This window comes from Rhinopithecus bieti, unplaced genomic scaffold, assembly GCF_001698545.2.
Source record: "Rhinopithecus bieti isolate Rb0 unplaced genomic scaffold, ASM169854v2 scaffold_19482, whole genome shotgun sequence".
Lineage (NCBI taxonomy): Eukaryota > Metazoa > Chordata > Mammalia > Primates > Cercopithecidae > Rhinopithecus > Rhinopithecus bieti.
Genome location: NW_016809768.1, coordinates 4339774 through 4359672, shown reverse-complemented (window position 1 = coordinate 4359672; position 19899 = coordinate 4339774). Strand labels below are relative to the sequence as shown.

At 40.4% G+C, this 19899-nt stretch overlaps 1 protein-coding gene across 4 annotated transcripts in view; it reads left to right on the top strand.

Annotated features, from left to right (window-relative positions):
- LOC108540985 (UDP-glucuronosyltransferase 1-6) overlaps positions 1-19899 on the top strand; it is a 107244-nt gene that overhangs the window by 10651 nt on the left and 76694 nt on the right. The window contains exon 1 of one of the 4 annotated variants that reach the window (XM_017890371.1): positions 1922-2846. The exons of 1 other annotated variant lie outside the window; for it this stretch is intronic. In XM_017890371.1, the coding sequence (XP_017745860.1) occupies positions 1992-2846 (855 nt within the window). In that variant the 5' untranslated portion in view covers positions 1922-1991. Of the gene's footprint in view, positions 1-1921; positions 2847-13137; positions 14155-19899 lie in introns of those variants that run through there. 2 more of the 4 variants (XM_017890373.1, XM_017890369.1) reach the window with 2 other exon arrangements.

Genomic DNA, 19899 nt, shown 5'->3' with positions numbered 1-19899 from the left:
CTTTCTTTCTTTCTTTCTTTCTTTCTTTCTTTCTTTCTTTCTTTCTCTTTCTTTCTTTTCTTTCTTTCTCACTTTCTATCTATCTCTTTCTCTCTTTCTTTCTTTTGCAATGGGCCTTATCTAGCTTCATTGATTTTGAAATGGTAGGCAATCATAGCGGCAGAGCTCAATCTATGGTACCTATCAAGTAATGCAACTTTTTTTGGTAATGTCATGATTTTTCTTTGCTTCTTGGGAGTACTTCCAGCATCTCTAGTGGCACTTTGTAGTCCCATGATGGTATTCAAGATTTACAATATTACACTAATCATGATGAAAAATACAGTAGAACCATGAGAGATCACTTTTTACTCTGACATGCAATTTACTGGAGAGATGAAATGCTCAGAGAGTATAAGTGTTATGTCACATGCATTTAAGCCACACTTCAGCTCACTGCAATAGCAACAGGAGGTAGTGACAAAATTATTATAGTAGTGTAGTATGTACTAGAGGAAAGTGACTAAACAAATGTCTAATACCAGTTAGAGTGTACTGGAGGGAGCCATCTTGTGCTCCTACAAGAATTATGCCCTGAGGTTGGCTGTTGAATCCCTCACTAAATGCTCCTCAGGGTGTTGCCTAACACACACCGCTGAGCTCACCCATAAAAATCTGCATGATGGAATTCAGCCCAATGCAGCGAGAATTCCCATGGACTTCCTCTGTACAAGGCAAAGCATAGGTGCCGTGGAAGGAGGATGAAAACAGGAAGAAGATGTAATCTCATCCTTAAGGGGTGCTCGGTAGAATGGAGGAGAACAATACATAGATTCCTGAAGATGGGCACCAAAGTGATTGGGGTGGGCCCACAGCAGAGGCCTACAGCTCTGTTCAGAATGCAGAAGCAGGGTGGGCAGAGAGAGGCAGCTCATCAGAGTGCTTGGGCAAGCATAGGGCCAGCGACTCACCACTGCAGACAGTGTATCAGAGGAAAGCCATTTAAAATAGGTGATAGTCACATTCCATCAAATTTTTGGAAGGGTCCATGGAGGCAGGGTTATCAATCTCATTACAGCATTTCAGAGACCTCAGAAGATTTGGAAATGAAAAAAGACAAGCAGCACTTGTGGTTCACCTGTGTCACAATTGTGGCTCACCTGCATCTCTGCAATGCACAGGTGAGCTGTGTATTGCAGAGACACCGGTAAGCCACAATTTCCTCCCAGTTAGGAGGTCAGTGCTAAGACCCTTGCTCTCTTTCCATCGAACATGAGATGCCAATTTCTTTCTGGGCAGAGGACAAAATAAAAATTGTCTGTAAACTTTGGCCAGGCACAGTGGCTTACGCTTGTAATCCCAGCACTTTGGGAGGCCAAGGCAGGCAGATTGCCTGAGCTCAGGAGTTCAAGACCAGCCTGGGCAACATGATGAAACCCTGTCTGCACTAAAATACAAAATATTAGTTGGGCATGGCAGCGCATGCCTGTAATCCCAGCTACTGAGGCTGAGGCAGGAGAATCGTTTGAACCCAGAAGGCGGAGGTTCCAGTGAGCCTAGATCGCACCACTGCACTCCAGCCTGGATGACAGAGTGAGACTCCATCTCAAACAAAGAAAAAAAAAATAGCAAATTTTTCTTTGTGACAAATTCCAAAATTATTAACTTCATTTAAATTTACTTTCCTTTTATCTTTCAATGTCATCAAGACCAAAAGCATTGCTTAATAATTTTGTTTATAAACTCATATTGCAGCACAGGGCATGATCTGTCCCCAAGGCAAAGATGATGAGTTACTCTTTTCTTGAAAACATACAAGTAGGTATCTCAGCAAAGGCTACTCATGTGTTATTATGACTAAATCACTGGCAGTGAATGTGAATTTTTTTTTTTTTTAATGGATGGATGAGTACACGCCTTCTTTTGAGGGCAGGTTCTATCTGTACTTCTTTCACCTACTGTATTATAGGAGCTTAGAATCCCAGCTGCTGGCTCTGGGCTGAAGTTCTCTGATGGCTTGTGCAGGGTGTACTGGCCTTCTTCCCCTATCTGTGTGTCTACTGCTGACCTGTGGCTTTGCCGAGGCAGGGAGGTTGCTGGTAGTGCCCATGGATGGGAGCCACTGGTTCAGCATGCGGTCGGTGGTGGAGAAACTCAGTCTCAGGGGGCATGAGGTGGTCGTAGTCATGCCAGAGGTGAGTTGGCAACTGGGAAGATCACTGAATTGCACAGTGAAGACTTACTCAACCTCATACACTCTGGAGGATCAGGACCGGCAGTTCATGGTTTTTGCCGATGCTCAGTGGACAGCACCACTGAGAAGTGCATTTTCTCTATTAACAAGTTCATTCAGTGGTATTTTTGACTTATTTTTTTCAAATTGCAGGAGTTTGTTTAAGGACAAAAAATTAGTAGAATACTTAAAGGAGAGTTCTTTTGATGCGGTGTTTCTGGATCCTTTTGATGCCTGTGGCTTAATTGTTGCCAAATATTTCTCCCTCCCCTCTGTGGTCTTCGCCAGGGGAACATTTTGCCACTATCTTGAAGAAGGTGCGCAGTGCCCTGCTCCTCTTTCCTATGTCCCCAGAGGTCTCTTAGGGTTCTCAGATGCCATGACTTTCAAGGAGAGAGTACGGAACCACATCATGCACTTGGAGGAACATTTGTATTGCCCCTATTTTTTAAAAAATGTCTTAGAAATAGCCTCTGAAATTCTTCAAACACCTGTCACGGCATATGATCTCTACAGCCACACATCAATTTGGCTGTTGCGAACGGACTTTGTTTTGGACTATCCCAAACCCGTGATGCCCAACATGGTCTTCATTGGTGGTATCAACTGCCATCAGAGAAAGCCAGTGCCTATGGTAAGTCATCTCTCTTTTAGCACATTAAGAATAATCTGGCTTTGAACATTTAAAGAAGATTTCTTACTGAACTATAATTTATCATTTACATTTGTCCCATTTGGAATTTCTTTCTGGTTTAAGGAATTCTTTTGTACCAATTCACTTAATTGTTGGGTAGCAAATTGTATAAAGCAGCTCTTGTTGATATGTAAGTGTATACAATTGATATAATTGTAGATCATATCTAGGCTGCAATCTAAATGCTGTTTTTGGAAACATACCAAAAACCACAGTAAGAAATGAAACTTTCTTTTTTTTCTTTTGCTAATTCTATACTACCCCCAGAGGAAAATATTCTTAGCCATTTTGTGTGAATTCTTTTCCATTATTTTTGAAATTATACTATGTATATGCATATCTTTAGGGTAAATTCTCACTTCTATTTTATTAATATAAAATCTAATATCATGCGGGCTATGATTTTTTTTTTTTTTTTTGAGATGGAGTCTCGCTCTGTCACCCAGGCTGGAGTGCAGTGGCGCAATCTCGGCTCACTGCAAGCTCCGCCTCCCGGGTTCACGCCATTCTCCCGCCTCAGCCTCCCGAGTAGCTGGGACCACAGGCGCCCGCCACCTCGCCCGGCTAGTTTTGTATTTTTTAATAGAGACGGGGTTTCACCGTGTTAGCCAGGATGGTCTCGATCTCCTGACCTCGTGATCCGCCCGTCTCGGCCTCCCAAAGGGCTGGGATTACAGGCTTGAGCCACCGCGCCTGGCCTGATTTTTTTTATGTTAGATTTTTCTCTTGTCAATAAGTTAAAGATATCTTTACAGGTCAATGCATACAGATTTGACATGTTCTTTTAATAATTGCATACTAGTCTTTACTTTGGATGCAATGTAGTTTTCCAGCCAATTAATATTGATAGAGATTTAAGTGTTTTCCACTTTTGGGATTTATGAACAATAATAAACATTCTTATATACTTTCTTTATATATATTTCCATATTTTTGCTTTTATCTCAGTAGGATATTGTCCTATGAGTATGGTTGCTTGGTTTTCATTAAATAAGATTGGCATCCTTTTGCTATTACATCTTCCTATTCAAGAATATGAATCCCTCATTATTTATTCTGATTTTGTTTTATGTCCATAAATAAAATTTTGCACTTTATAGAAGTATTTTATCTTTCTTATTAACTTTTATTCCCCTGCATTTCATTGTTTTTGAAACCATTATGTGCAAGGCAATTTTCCCATTTCTCTTGAATTAATTATGCATAATTAATGTACTGCTTTGAGTTTTACACATTTATCTTGTATATAGTCATATTACTAACCTCTCTTATTAGTATGTAAGGTGTATTAAGTGTGCAATATCATCTGCGAATTATTCCCTCCCCTGGTATTTATACTTCTTATTTTGGTGGAGCATATAGTTCCAAAACGTTATTGAATAATATTGTTGGTCTAGCCAGTTTAAATTAGGATTCGGTCACTTGCAGTTGAAGAAGTCTTGACAAATGCAAGAGTAAGATTCTTGGCAAATGCATAGTTGCCAAATCCAGGTGAAACATCTGGTGTCTCATCTAAGTATATTATTTTATTAGGGATAGAGTATACATTTTTATCTGTTGTTCTGGCTTCTTACAAGGTTCAGTAGACTTGGTAACACAGTCATATTCTCTCGCATATTGGCAGATGTTCGGTGAAAGAGTGACTGTTCAACCAACTCATGGGAAAATGCAACCATGCTCTTTCTAAAAAGCAGGGAGACTACAGCTGTAGGCCTTTCAAATGAAACATGACTTTCAGCTCTTGGCAAGACCAGGCAAGGAGATGCAAGTTGTAGGACGTTAAGAGATAGACTTATCAAAGTGTCTCTCCCCATTTACCCTCCAATTACAGTACCAGCCACCACTCAGGTATTGACTGCAGCCTCATGGCCTCTAGCCAAGCGTGTGTGTGGCCTGCCACTTTCTGAACCTATGCTGAATTTGTTGTGGCTCAAAGGGTCACCCAAAAGGCTTTAGAGATATAGAAATCTATATATGATTCTATACCATCTATAATGGTATATGATAGAGAGATCTATACAATATGAAACAGTGAACCATATATAGTTTTACATATTTTGGTTATTTGTATATCTTCAATGGTGTATAAAATATATGCATTTATATACCTTTACAGAATATATATATGAGATAGGATTTATAGATGTGGAAAGTTATATATTAATGTATATATTTATAAATCTAAAATAAATATAATTATCAAAGAAGAATTCAGATCATAAAGAGTGCCCTTTGGCAAAGAACCTTGGATATGGCTCAACCACAGAAGTAAATTGTCATAGAAAGATTTATGGACACTGCATAGTGATCCTTTCTTGTTTCGTATGGGCAGAGTGTGTCTTGGAAAAGTATACAGTTTTTTGTACCTTGTTGGCCAACAGGATTCATAGTCTGCATTTCATCTGTCTGATGAAAAGAAAGCATTGCTTGATGATAGTGTGTGTGTATGTGGTGTTTGTTCACAAATGTGTCTGTACGTGCGTGTGTGTTTGTGTGCAACGTCTTAAGCTCTACACAGGAGATTTTTTTTCTGAAAGGTTACCTACAACAAAATCTTACTGAGTCTATCCAGGGGAATTACACCCAGGGATGTAATTAAATACTTTAACAAAGATGGTAGATCATCATTCAGGAGAACATTAAAACAGTTTTGTTTTGTATTTTTAGTACAGACAGTGTTTCACCCTATTGGCCAGGCTGGTCTCTGACTCCTGACCTCAAGTGATCTGCCTGCCTCGGCCTTTCAAAGTGTTGAGATTACAGGCATGAGCCACCACACCCGGACTTAAAATGGTTTTAATGAGAAAAAAAGAAAATCACTTCCACTTTTCTTGACTTTTTGGTGAATTACAGCAGAATTGATGGTTGAATCCAGTTATAAAGAATTTGGGCTCAGTCAACACCATCTAGGGCCAGTGCAGCTCTGGAGAACTGGGGCTGGGATGTGGTTATAGCAAGAAAAGATCTGTGCTTTCCCCATTGTTCTCACATTCTGTTTTTGATCTAAATTCAAATTTACCTGTTAGTGGGCAAGCCCAAGGCCTCTCTCCAAGATTATTTATTTCAACTTTTTATTATCAAAGTTTTCAAACATATACCGAGGAGAGGCTATAGCATAATGTGTACCCATGTAGCCATTCTTAGGTTAAATGATTTTCAATATCTTTCTCTACTGCTTCATCTTTCTTCGTTTTTTCTTTCATTTTAAAGAAAATTTTGACTTTTTTTTTAAAAGAAAATCTTGGCATGTTGTCTCATCATGAAATACTTCACTAAATATAAAAAGTAAGGAAAATTTGTTTCATAGCCACAATTCCTAAGACAATCAATAATTCTTTAATATTATCTCATTTTCAATCCATAATTAAATTTATCCTGATTGTCTCAAAAAATCTTTTACATGTAGATCAATGGAATAGAATTTACAATCCAGAAATAATCCCATACATTCTTTGCCTTGATTTTTACCATGGTGCCAAGACCATTGAAATGGCAAAGAATAGTGTCTTCAACAGAGGGCTCTGAGACAACTGCATATCCAAGTGCAAGAGAATGAAGTTGTACCCTTACCTTGTATCATTTACAAAAATTAACTTGAAATGGATCAAAGACCTAAATAGAAAATCTAAAACTGTAAAACTCTTAGAAGAAAAGAAGAAAACATTAGGGAAAATATTCATGACCTTGGATTTGGAAATGGTTTCTGAGATGTTTTTTTCTTGTACCAAAAGTATAAGAAATTAAAACAAGAAAAGAAGAGATAAATCTTTATCATAATGTTTTATACAAAACTTTTATATATCGGAGGACACTATCAAGAGAATGAAAAGACAACTCACATGGGCACCCTTATTAAGGTGTGCAGATAAACACGCATATGCTTGACATGGAGGCTCTCCCATGACACATCCTATGTTTTCCTTTCCTATGAAACTTTCTGAACAGGTGACCCCAGGTGGGGCTTCCACCTGTGTTAGAACCTAAGCTTTCTGTGGCTTTCTGAAATCTCTGGTGTCAGAAGTCAAGTGTGGATTACTGCTGCTTTCCTTGACTGTCTCTCTCTCTCCTTCAATCTATGTTGATAATGTGATATCAAACATGATACACTACCTCTTTTGGCCCACTCAAGATATTCTGGTGGTGCCCTCTGGCCTGCACCCTCCCACTGGCTATGAAGGTCACCCATGATCTCGCTTTCCCTAGCCTCACTGGCTTTATTTTATGCAACACTCCAACTCTCCTCTTTCCACCTCCCCTGTTACTTTTCCCTTCCTATTTTATTCCTCTTTTCTGTCTCCTTCCCCACCTATGTCTTTCCTTTCTGTCACTTTTTCTGCGTGATTCCTGCCCCAGAGGGGTCAATAAGATGGGGCATCCCATGGGCTGACTCATGCAGGGAAGCTGTCAGTAATTAATTAGCAAGGCAGGGAAGTTGTACCCCAAATCTTGGTTTCAACGCTAGAGGACTTTAGGAGGTAGTCAATGTAGTGTTTGAGCACGTGGACCCTGAAGTCATCCAAGCCTGATTTCATAAGTACTTCAGCTGTGACACTTGCGTAAACGTGGGTAAAAACTCAGTGTTATCTAGATTAACTATGATAATGCATACAGATGCCTGGCATGTGGCAGTGAATCAACAATACCCGTAACTGTGTGGGTGATACGCATTTTCCAGCACAATTATTTCCAGCCTCCACAAGATTAATGATCTTAACCAGGCATTCAGACTCTCTTCAAAACAACATGGTGAGATATCAATATTGTCTTCTTGATGCAAGTTTCCCTTGAATGATTTAAACTTCAGATGGTGGACTGTCTCCTTAGGGAGAATTTGCAAATTAAATATAATAAAAGCTAACATATATTGGAGACTCGCCAGGTACCAGGTGCTACCCTGAGTACTTACATGGAAGCTGGCATTATTGGCAGACCTGTTTTGCAGATGATGAAACTGAGGCACAAGGGGGTTGAGTGACTTTCCCAAGGTTATTGCTCAAGTAAGTAGGGGAGCCAGGATTCAAATCCATACATTCTTCGTATAAAAAAAAAAAAAAAAAGTAAAAAAGCCTGAGTGTGGTGGCTCACACATGTAATCACAGCACTTTAGGAGGCCAAGGCAGGAAGATCACTTAAGCCCAGGAGTTTGAGACCAGCCTGGACAACACAGGGAGACACTGTCTCTACAAAACTTTTTTTAAAGTTAGCTGGGCATGGTGGCACATGCCTGTGGTCCCAGCTACTCAGGAGGCTGAGGCGGGAGGATCGCCTGTGCCCAGGAGGTCAAGGCTGCAGTGAGCCATGATTATTCCACTCCATTCCAGCCTGGATGATAGACTAAGACCTTGTCTCAAAATAAATAAATAAATTAATTAATTAATAACATTTAAAAATTGATATGTAATTCATGTATCATAAAATTCAGTGGTTTTCCATGTGTTCCCAGATATAATCAGCCATCACCAATATCTAATTCCAGATCATTTTCCTCACTCCAAAAAGAAACCCCATGCCCACTGGCAGTCACTCTTTATTTCTCCCCCTTCTCCTACCCCTCAGCATTAATTTACTTTCTGTCTGTATGGATTTGCATATTCTGGGCATTTCATGGAAATAGAAGCCTTTATGACTGGCTTCTTTCACTTAATTTCATGGCTTATCCACGTTGTAGCATGAATCAGTATTTCATTTCTTTTCATGGCTGAATATTCCATTGTGTGGATTTACCACATTTTTTTTTATCCATTCATCAGTTGGTGGACATTTGGGTTGTTTCCCATTTTCAACCATGAAAAATAATGTTACTGTGAACATTTGTATACGATAGACCCTGATGTTCTAATTTTTGAGCCCATGTGCCTAACCTCTATACCTGACTGCCTGATTGTGTTGACAGGAAACTTTTTGGGAAATGTCCTATCTCTGGCCTTTTGGGAATGTCACGTGGAGTGAAATGTGCCTAGAGTGGGTTTGACTTCGGACATCACATGGTCTCGAATCCCTCAGCAAACATGAGTTAGTCTTGTTTTTGTTGGTGTTACAGAATAACATGCAGCTGGCTCTTTTTCTAAAAAAATTAATATTAGATGTCCTTCATTGAACAAACATCTGTTGAGAGTCTTTGTGTGACTGGGATATGGCCATAATCAAATGAACATGGCTTTGCCATTCTAATGGAGAGGAAGGCATTGATTAGTTACAAACTGTGAAACATACTTTGAAAGAAAAGTAAAGGATGCAAAGAGAGCTGATCATAGGGGACCTTGCAGGATGAGGAGTGGCAATCTTGGGAGAAGTTGGGGCCGGGTGTGTCAAGCAGGGAAGATGGCTGGTGCAGCGTGAAGCCAAATGTTTGGAATCACAGCGTGTTCTTTCCCTTCATCCCTGTGTTCCAGGGTCTCTTTACTTCACAAACATAGGTAAGTGGAAATCCTGCTTTATGTCTCTTCTGAATAATCCCTTTGTCATGGCTTACTTAGTGACCTGTGCCCCTCCCCACTGCTCCTGGGACCACAACCCACATTGTTACAAGCCTCTGAAGGAAGTTATAAACACCTTATCTTCTACTAGGACAGGTGCCCCTGGAGCTATCTGGCTGGGTAAGCCATACTTACCTGCACTTCCCTATCCTGTCTGTGGGTGATTCAGACTTGACTATTGTCATCACACTAAACTAAACTGGGGTTCACTCACCCAGTGCAGTAAGGCCAAACATCCACACTGAGATTTGCAATGGGAGAAAGGAAGGCGTTTATGTGCAGGGCACCAAGCAAGGAGTATTGGGAGGCTTATACTTAAGACCCAACCTCTCTGATGGCTTGCAAATAAGGGTTTTTAAGGGCAAGGATACATTTTAGGAAAACAGAAGTTACAAGAAGAAATTGCAAATCAATACACAGAGGTTACACATCGGTTTGGTCATGAGAAATGAAGGCTTGCAGGTCATAGGTGAATTCAAAGATTTTCTGATTTGCAATTAGCTAAGGAAGAGAAGCTTCATTTAAACTTTGGGGTTAGCAGAAAAGAATGTAAGCTCTTGCTCATGAGTGTGACTTCCTCCAGGAACAAAGAATGACTGTCAGAGTTCAGTTCTCAGTTCCCCTTATCTGAGGTCTGCCTGCCAATGGATCCATTTGATGGAAGTCCAGGTTTCCGAAAAACAACTCAGGGACATATGTTAAGATGTAATCTTTAGTTTCTATAGAGGATCAAGCATCTCTGGACTCTAACGTCCTTGGCTATTGTTTTAGGCTACTATTTTCTTCTTGCTTATCAAGTGCCTTATTTATTTCTCAGGGCCAGGTAGGTAGGTGCCTGGAATTTCCTTCGAAAGAACCCAAGAATGTCCTTTATTTCCGTGTTTAGAGGAGACCACAGGCCCCTAAAAGGAATTCCTGCTTCATCTCACCATTTTGGACTTCCCTTAAGATCTGGGCACAGAGCATTCTGACTTCTGCAGCCCCACCCCACAGCCTATCAAATAGATTAAATTGCTCCCGCATCCCATGTCACTTACGTCTGTGTAACTTGGTGAGCTAATCTGTAGTGGATTCACTGACATGTAGTTACGTTTTTATAGCCATTTCATAAAATATTCATAAATTCAATTTTGCCATTTTAGTATTCTAGATTCAGCAAGTTTCTTTTTTTAAGTCTCAAACAATTTGCAGGTCCTTTGAAATCTTGCAGGTAGGTCCTGGCTCCATTACTTATGGGTCATAGGTCATACAAGGGTCTGAAAGAGTGAGCACCTTAGAAGCAAACCTCTCCATAGGGTCCACCTGTCCAGACCTTCCTGTCCCCAACATGAAATTACCTTCATGCACATCTTTGGGTCTCTCCTCTTTTCAAAATGCCAGGTATCCTCCATTTACTTTTGGGAAACCTGCTCTTGCCCACAGAGATTTGTTTTAGGATCTACTTCTTTCACGTCACTGGAATATGTCCCAAGCCTGAGTCATTCAGTCGGCAGCAATCCCTGAGAAAAAAGAAATTGGCCTTTGCGTGACACTCAGGAGATGCCTGAGGACACCTTGACTCCCACAGCACCAACCAGGGCAGGCCTGGGTCTCCAGTGGAGCTACTCTTTAGGGATCATCATTATGACTAACAGACATGCCAGATTCCTCTGGCTAGTCTCCAGTGCAGACACACACACACACACACACACACACACACACACACACACACGCCATTCTTAGTATAGTCAAAGCTCACAGGAGAAAGAAAAATGTTTTCTAATACCTTCTTTATTTGCAAGAAGGTGTTAGGAATTCAAGGGATGATATGCATAGTGATGTTAGTTTCTTTTCTTCAGCTCCTTCCTCCAACTCATGTTCTGTAGGGACTTCTGGAACTAAGAACAGGACCCACAGATGAGCCATAGGATTTTCAGAGCAAGGCTCTGCTTGGAAGGGCTCAGACCAATGTCCACAGCACAGTGGAGGTCTAGTATAAAGAATGTGAAGTTTGTAGCATTTCTTGATCCTGCTATTCCTACATGCTTGCTTAAGCCATTCTTCCTCTAGATGAACTGTTCTTTGAAGGAAACCTGCCTAATGTCTGCCTGCTCAAGAAGGGGGACCTGAGCTCTGTTCCCTTTGCAACCTTCCTGGAGTCTTATTGCTATCTAGATGAACTCAAAGCAAGATGCTGCCACCCCCATGGCTTTGATCATTGTAAGATGGCAATCCTCTTAGGAGGCTGCTCCCAGCTTGGACTGAGCTGAGTCTTCGCATGCCTTGAACAATGAATTTGCATCCTGGTTATGTTCCCCGTGGGGGCCAGCCCTATCCTTGGAGTGGCCCCTCTAGTCATGTTGCTCAGGCTTGTCCTTTCCTGGGCCCCAGAACACCTCCAATGCCAAACTTGTAGGTGAGAACAGGACGTTGCATGCCAACCAGGTGTGCGTGACTAGCTCTGGGCGAGTCTGTTCTAGTAATGCTAGGCACCACCTCTCACTGCGACAGCCTAGTTTCTACACAGGACTTGCTCTGGGACCATCCTCAGCAGTGTGATTAGCAGGCAGGGCCAGTGTGACCCTCCCTTTCTGGGCCTCAGTTGAGAAACCTGAAGCTCAGGAGAGGAGTCACTCCCCTGGCTGATGGGTGGCTGGGCTGGAAGCAGATACCAGGCTTTCTGACTCCAGCTCTAGCACCTCACCACGTACTGGCTAGAGTTACACTTCTCAAATCTTAATTTCCTAAAGGCAAGTAACAGTTTGAATGTTGTTATATTGTGATGTATAATAAGAAATATATATGTTTGTCTTTGTTTCCTGGCCAGAGCTTCTGAAACCATAAGTGGTGGGAGCGATAAAGGTGAGCAGAGAATCTTTTGTTTTTCAAAACAGATCCGTTTCCATCACATTTAAGTTTATGTAAAGGATATGTAAAGTCTCTAAGGATGAGGGCTGGTTGCCAGGGAGCCAAACCCTTGCAATTAGAGGGAAGAAGGGAGAGAGTGATGAAGATTGATTTGATCACCAGTGGGCAACGATCTAATCAATCATGCCTACTATGTAAGGAAGCCTACAAAACTCAAAAAGGCGGGGTTCAGAGAGCTTTCAGGTTGCTGAAGGTGTGGAGGTGTGGGGCACCCAGAGATGGCAGATGGGGCTACATGGCCTTATCCCCATATCTTGTTCTTTGTACTTTTTCCTCTGGCTATTCATCTGTGTTGTTTGCAATATCCTTTGTGATAAACCAAACCTAGTAAGTAAACTCTTTTCTTCAGTTCTGTGAGTCATTCTAGCAAATGATTGACTCTAAGAAAGAGGGTGTGTGAACTCTGATTTTTGCCAAGTCAGACAGAAGTTGTGGGTAATCTGGGAACCTACTATTTGCAATTGGTGTCTGAAGTGGAGGCAGTCTTGTAGGACTGAGCCCTTAAACTGTGGGGTCCGTGCTAACTCAGAATTCAATTCAGAATGGAATTGAATTGTAGGATACCCAGCTGGTGTTAGAGAATAGGTCCATGTGAAATAAAATCCCCACACATCATGGACATAACAGACAACGTCAATGATAAGGAATCCAGCAAGTTCGGGATAGAGAATTGGCAGGGGGTCTCCAGGGGTCTCTCCAAGTTATCTTCAAAGTGTTGCTATAACTTTTCAGAGAGGGAGAGGCAGACTGGTGGAGATGAAGAGAAAATCCTGGAAGTTCAGGTGAAAGTTCATATGGGGCTTAGTTGATCCATATTCACTGTGTGCTTAAAATGGTTAAATATTAATTTGGGTTCTTACATATTAAAAGGCAAAATTCAGAGCAAGGGAGAGGTAGACAGGGCCTGTGAAAAGCAGTGGTTAGTTTAGGGAAAATAGCTAGGAGCCCTGTGATTTGGAGCGTGAAAACTCTTTATTACTGTTGTTACTTTAACTGTTTCCAGGATGGCCTGCCTTCTTCGTGCATTTCAGAGAATTTCCGCAGGGGTTTTCTTCTTAGCACTTTGGGGCATGGTTGTAGGTGACAAGCTGCTGGTGATCCCTCAGGATGGAAGCCACTGGCTTAGTATGAAGGATATAGTTGAGGTTCTCGGTGCCCAGGGGCATGACATTGTAGTGGTGGTGCCTGAAGTCAATTTGCTTTTGAAAGAATCCAAATACTACACAAGAAAAATCTATCCAGTGCGGTATGACCGAGAAGAGATGAAGAACCGTTACCAATCGTTTGGAAACAATCACTTTGCCGAGCGATCATTCCTGACTGCTCCTCAGACAGAGTACAGGAATAACATGATCGTTATTGACATGTACTTCCTCAACTGCCAGAGCCTCCTGCAGGACGTGGACACCCTGAACTTCCTCAAGGAGAGCAAGTTTGATGCTCTTTTCACAGACCCAGCCTTACCCTGTGGGGTGATCCTGGCTGAGTATTTGGGCCTACCCTCTGTGTACCTCTTCAGGGGTTTTCCGTGTTCCCTGGAGCATACATTCAGCAGAAGCCCAAACCCTGTGTCCTATATTCCCAGGTGCTACACAAAGTTTTCAGACCACATGACTTTTCCCCAACGAGTGGCCAACTTCCTCGTTAATTTGTTGGAGCCCTATCTGTTTTATTGTCTGTTTTCAAAGTACGATGAACTCGCATCAACTGTCCTCAAGAGAGATGTGGATGTAATCACCTTATATCAGAAGGTCTCTATTTGGCTGTTAAGATATGACTTTGTACTTGAGTATCCTAGGCCAGTCATGCCCAACATGGTCTTCATTGGAGGTACCAACTGTAAGAAGAGGCAAGACCTGTCTGAGGTTGGTGGGTTTATTTCTTTTGGGCTGCCTTGTTTCTTCCAGGCTCTATTCTCCCTCACTTATTTGGATCCTTGAGCGGACTGTCCCTTGGAGGATTTCCTGGAGAAACGGTGGTGGGAAAGTGATACCTGGCTCAGAGCAGCGGGGACACATAGGAGACCTGAGGCTGAAGTGGTACATAGGCATTTGGATGAAGACAGGGCTCATGCTTGGCAATAGTAGATTTGCTTAGTTGGGTAATCTGGGGACAGTCACATAATCATTGAATGAGCCTTAGAAATGTCCCAGTTCAAACAGAGGTGAAGGCTTGACTAAGGGAACAGGTCTGGGTTAAAATCAATTTTCCCAACTCTGTCGCATGCTTTGTCTCTGGACCTTAAACCAAGGACCAGCAAACTACAGCCTGTGAGCCCAATCTGCCCAAAGGCCTGTTTTTTTGTTTGTTTGTTTGTTTTTTGTTTCCTTTTATGTTGAGACCTGTTTGTTTGTTTTTGAGACGGAGGCTCGCTCTGTCACCCAGGCTGGAGTGCAGTGGCGCAGTCTTGGCTCACTGCAGGCTCCTCCCCTGGGTTCACGCCATTCTCCTGCCTCAGCCTCCTGAGTAGCTGGGACTACAGGCGCCCGCCACCTTGTCTGGCTAATTTTTTGTGTTTTTAGTAGAGACGGGGTTTCACCATGTTAGCCAGGATGGTCTCGATATCCTGACCTCGTGATCCGCCTACCTGGGCCTCCCAAAGTGTTGGGATTACAGGCTTGAGCCACAGCGCCCGGCCGAGACCTGTTTTTATATGGCCCAGAGTAAGAATGGTTTTTATAGTTTTGAAACAATTGAACAATGAAGAATATGTGCCATGGATGTATTTGGTCTGCAAAGCCTACACATTTACTATATGGCCTTTTCAGCAAAAGGGGGATGGCCTCTGACCTAAGGCAAGTGTTTACAGATGGCCTCCTGACATGTAGGAAAAGGGCCTAGAGTTACTTTGGAAAATAAAAATCTGTGAGTTTTAAATTTTAATTTAAATATTTATACCTTTGAAAGGCTTCAGGCAACTCCCTCTATCTTTTATGCCAGATTTTCTTTTCCAGTTCCTCTTTTTATCAGAGAGAAAGCCTCAAACAGGTCCCAAAGACCCTTACCTCTCTTCTTTACACCTGCTGATTTCTTTGTGAACAAATTGAACAGTTGGCAGTAGCCACTGTGAAAAGGCAACGGTGAGGAGATGGGGATACCTGAACTGGTTCCAGGGAGTCTGGGGCATGAAATGAAAACTTAGAATGTCAGGAATCTTTTTATTGGGACATAATATAGTTGTACACATTTTGGGGGTTCATGTGATATTTTGATACATGTATACAATGTGCAATGATCAAATCAGGGTAATTAAGATATCCATCACCTTGAACATTTATTCCTTCCTTATGTTGGGAACATTCCCATTCTTCATTTCTAGCTATTTTGAACTGCAGAATACTTTGTTGTTAACTGTAGTCACCCTACTGTGCTGTCGTACTTTGGACTTACTCATTCTATCTAAGGGTATTTTTGTGCCCATTAACCAATGCTTTTTCTTTTCTTTTCTTTTCTTTTGAGACAGAGTCTTGCTCTCACCCAGGCTGGAGTGCACTGGTGCGATCTCAGCTCACTGCAACCTCCACCTCCCCGGTTCAAGCGATTCTCCTGCCTCAGCCTCCTGAGTAGTTGGGACTATAGGCGTGTGCCACCATGCCCAGCTGATTTTTGTATTTTAGTACAGATGGGGTTTCACCATGTTGGCCAGGATGGTCTCAATCTCTTGACCTTGTGATCCACCTGCCTCAGCCTCCCAAAGTGCTGGGATTACAGGCGTGAGCTACCATGCCCGGCATTCTTCTTTTTTTTTTGATCAATGTTCTTTATTGGCCATTTAGATGTTTTTCTCTCTTGTGTCAAAGTTTTTGGAGTATTACAGATTTTATTTTATCTTATTTCTTTTTTCTTTTTCTTTTTTAAATTTTAACCAACCATTTTCCCCCCTACTTTCCTGGTTACCCTTTCCACTTTCTGGTAATTACCAGTGAACTCTCTACCTCCATGAGATCCACTTTTTTAGCTCCCACATATAAATGAGAACATGTGGTATTTGTCTTTCTGTGCCTAGATTATTTCACTTAACACAATAACTTCCAGTTACATTCATGTTGCTGCACATGACAGGTCTTCATTCTTTGTTATGGCTGAATAATTTTCCATTGTGCATATGTACTATCTGTGATTGGAAAACAAAACCAGCAAAAAACTCAAAGAGTTTTTCCTGTTTTCTCACTCAACAACAAACAACACAGAAGACTTCTGTGAACCAATGTGTGGGGTTTTTTTTTTTTTCTCTATACACCAAGCAAGCAGGCAATTCTGCCAGATACCAGCTGGGTGTCCTCTAATTCCATACTGACAGTGTCCACCTGAAGATAGCATCAGGTCCCACAGAGATGGGGCTCAGTCCCTAATTTACATTTGAAGAATATAAATTAGTACAGCCACTATGAAGAACAGTATGGAGATTCTAAAAAACAAAAAACAAAACAAAAAACAGAAATAGAACTGCCCCAATATATCCCATTGCTGGGTATATATCCAAAATAAAAAAAAATATGTTGAAGAGATATCTGCACTCCCATGTTTATTATAGCGCTATTCACAATAGCCAAAATATGGAGTCAACCTAAGCACACATCAACATATGAATGGATAAAGAAAACATAGGACTGTAATATTGTGAAATATATATTTGGTCTTCATCCTCATTTTCTTGTACAGATTTTTCCATTCCTTAGTTAAATTTGTTCCTAGGTATTATACATTCTTTGTAGCTTTTGTAAATGGCATTGATTTCCTTTTCAGTTTTTTCTCTGTTGGCATTTATAAATGCTACCGATTTTCATAAGTTGATCTTGTATCCTGCAACTTTACTGAATTTCCTTGTCAGTTCTAACAGCTTTTTGGTGGAGTGTTTAAATTTTTCTAAATATATTATGTCATCTGAGAAGAAGAATTTGACTTCTTCCTTTCCAACTTGGATGCCCTTTATTTCTTTGTCTTGCTGAATTGCTTTGGATAGGACTTCCAGTACTATAAAGAATAACAGTGGTGACAGTCAGCATCTTTGTCTTATTCCAGATTTTAGAGGAACAGTTTTCAATTTTACTGTTTTCGGTATGATGTTAGCTGTGGGTTTATCATATATGGCCTTTATTGTTTTGAGGTGTGTTCCTTCTGTAGCCAGTTTATTGAGAGTGTTTATCATAAAGGGACGCTGAATTTTGTTGAATGTTTTTCAGCATCTACAATGATCATATGACTTTTGTCCTAATTCTGTCCATGTATTAATATCAATATATCAATACATGTATCACATTTTTTGAGTTGTATATGTTGAATCATCCTTGCATCCTGGGATGAGTCCCATTTGATCATGATTAATTATCTTAATGTGTTATTGGATTTGGTTTGCTGGTATTTTGTTGAGATTTTTGCATCTATGTTCATCAGAGGTATTGGCCCGCAGTTTTCTTTTTTGTTGTGCCCTTGTCTGGTTTTGGTATCAGGGTAACACTGGGCTCATAGGATGAGTTTGGAAGTGTTCTCTCCTCTTCATTTTTCTGTAATAGTTTGAGTAGAATTGGTATTAGTTCTTTGAAAAATGGTTGGTAGAATTCAGCAGTGAATCCATCTGGTCCTGGACTCTTTTGAATGAGATACTTTTTATTACTGCTTCAGTCTTGTTACTTATATTGGTTTGTTGAGGTTTTCTATTTCTTCTTTGTTCAATCTTGGTAGGTTGTATGTGTTCAGAAATGTATCCATTTCCTCTAGGTTTTCTAATTGGTTGGCACGTAGTTGTTCACAATAGTCTCTAATGATCCTTTGTATTTCTGTGGGGTCAGTTGCTATGTTTCCTTTTTTCATTTCTGATTTTATCTTAGTGTTTTCTCTTTTTCTTAGTCTAGTTCAAGAACTGCCAATTGTGTTTATCTTTATTTATTTATTTATTTATTTTATTATACTTGAAGTTCTAGGGTACATGTGCACAACGTGCAGGTTTGTTACATATGTATACATGTGCCATGTTGGTGTGCTGCACCCATTAACTCATCATTTACATTAGGTATATCTCCTAATGCTATCCCTCCCCCCTCCCCCTCCCCACAATAGGCCCCAGTGTATGATGTTCCCCTTCCTGTATCCAAGTGATCTCACTGTTCAGTTCCCACCTATGAGTGAGAACATGCGGTATTTGGTTTTCTGTTCTTGCGATAGTTTGCTCAGAATGAAGGTTTCCAGCTGCATTCATGTCCCTGCAAAGGACATGAACTCATCCTTTTTTATGGCTGCATAGTATTCCATGGTGTATATGTGCCACATTTTCTTAATCCGGTCTGTCACTTTTGCCAATTTTGTTTATCTTTTTTTTTTATAAACAACTTTTTGTTTCATTGGTCTTTTGCATTGTTTATTTAGTCTCAATTTAATTTATTTCTTCCCTGATCTTTATTATTTCTTCCCTTCTATAAATTTTGAGTTGGTATACTTTTGCTTTTTTAGTTCCTTGAGGTGCATTGTTAGGTTGTTTATTCGAAATCTTTCTACTTTTTGGTTGTAGGCATTTATTGTTAAAAACGTCTCTCTTAGTTCTGGTTTTGCTGTAGCCCATAGATTTTGATACATTGTGTTTCCATTTTCATTTGTTTCAAGTAATTTTGAATTTCCTTTTAATTTCAGGAAAATCTAATTAAGAAGTTAATAAGCAAAAGTTATGCATTTATTTAATGAGTTCATACTATTGGTTGAATCAAAGCTATTTATTCCTTCTCCTTGAAGTCTGGGGTATTGGAAAAAAGTAAATGAAAGTTATTTATTCTTGTTACAAAGAAATAGTTGGCATAAGAGAGAAAAAATATCATTTCTGCACCTTGGTACCAATTATCTTATTTTTTCAAAAAGTTGTACTCAGTTATATTGAGAAACTGAGCTATAGTGAATGTACTTTTTGAGCCCTGTGACCCTATGTCTGGTGCTTGACCTCGTTTGTATCTCAACTGTATTCCCAGCATGTCCTCCTAGAGAACATTCTGTATTATGATATGTAATTATCAACATGCACTTTTAATTATTAGGAATTAAATTAAAGTGATCAGAATAGAATTTCTTTTGTCCAATAGTCAAACCATTTCAACACTATGAAAAAAAGTGTGTCTTTGGACAGGTGGAAATGTCTGGAACCAGATAGAGGTGTCAGTTGCAAAACATGAATGTGCTAAATGCCATGAAATTGTTCACTTTCACATGGTTAATTTTATGTGACTTTGTCGCAATAAATTATTTAAGACAAGAAGATACATCACAGATCATAGAAAATGAAGCCCTGATTATAGCTTAAAAATGCACTCTTTGTTAGGCAAATCACATAATCAGGCAATACATAAAGTAAACAGAACACAAGTGGCCAAGAAAACTTTAAGAACATGTTTAATTTCAGAAATAATCCAAGAAATTCAAATTAACAAACTGGAATTCAATTTCACCTATCAGGTTAGTAAGCATGCTTTATAGGTAACTAATGACCCAACGATAAAACAAATACATTTCTGAAAAAAATGTGCAAACCCCCCCTTTTTTTTTTTGAGGCAGAGTCTTGCTCTGTTGCCCAGGCTGGAGTGCAGTGGCGTGATCTCAGCTCACTGCAACGTCTGCCTCCCGGGTTCACG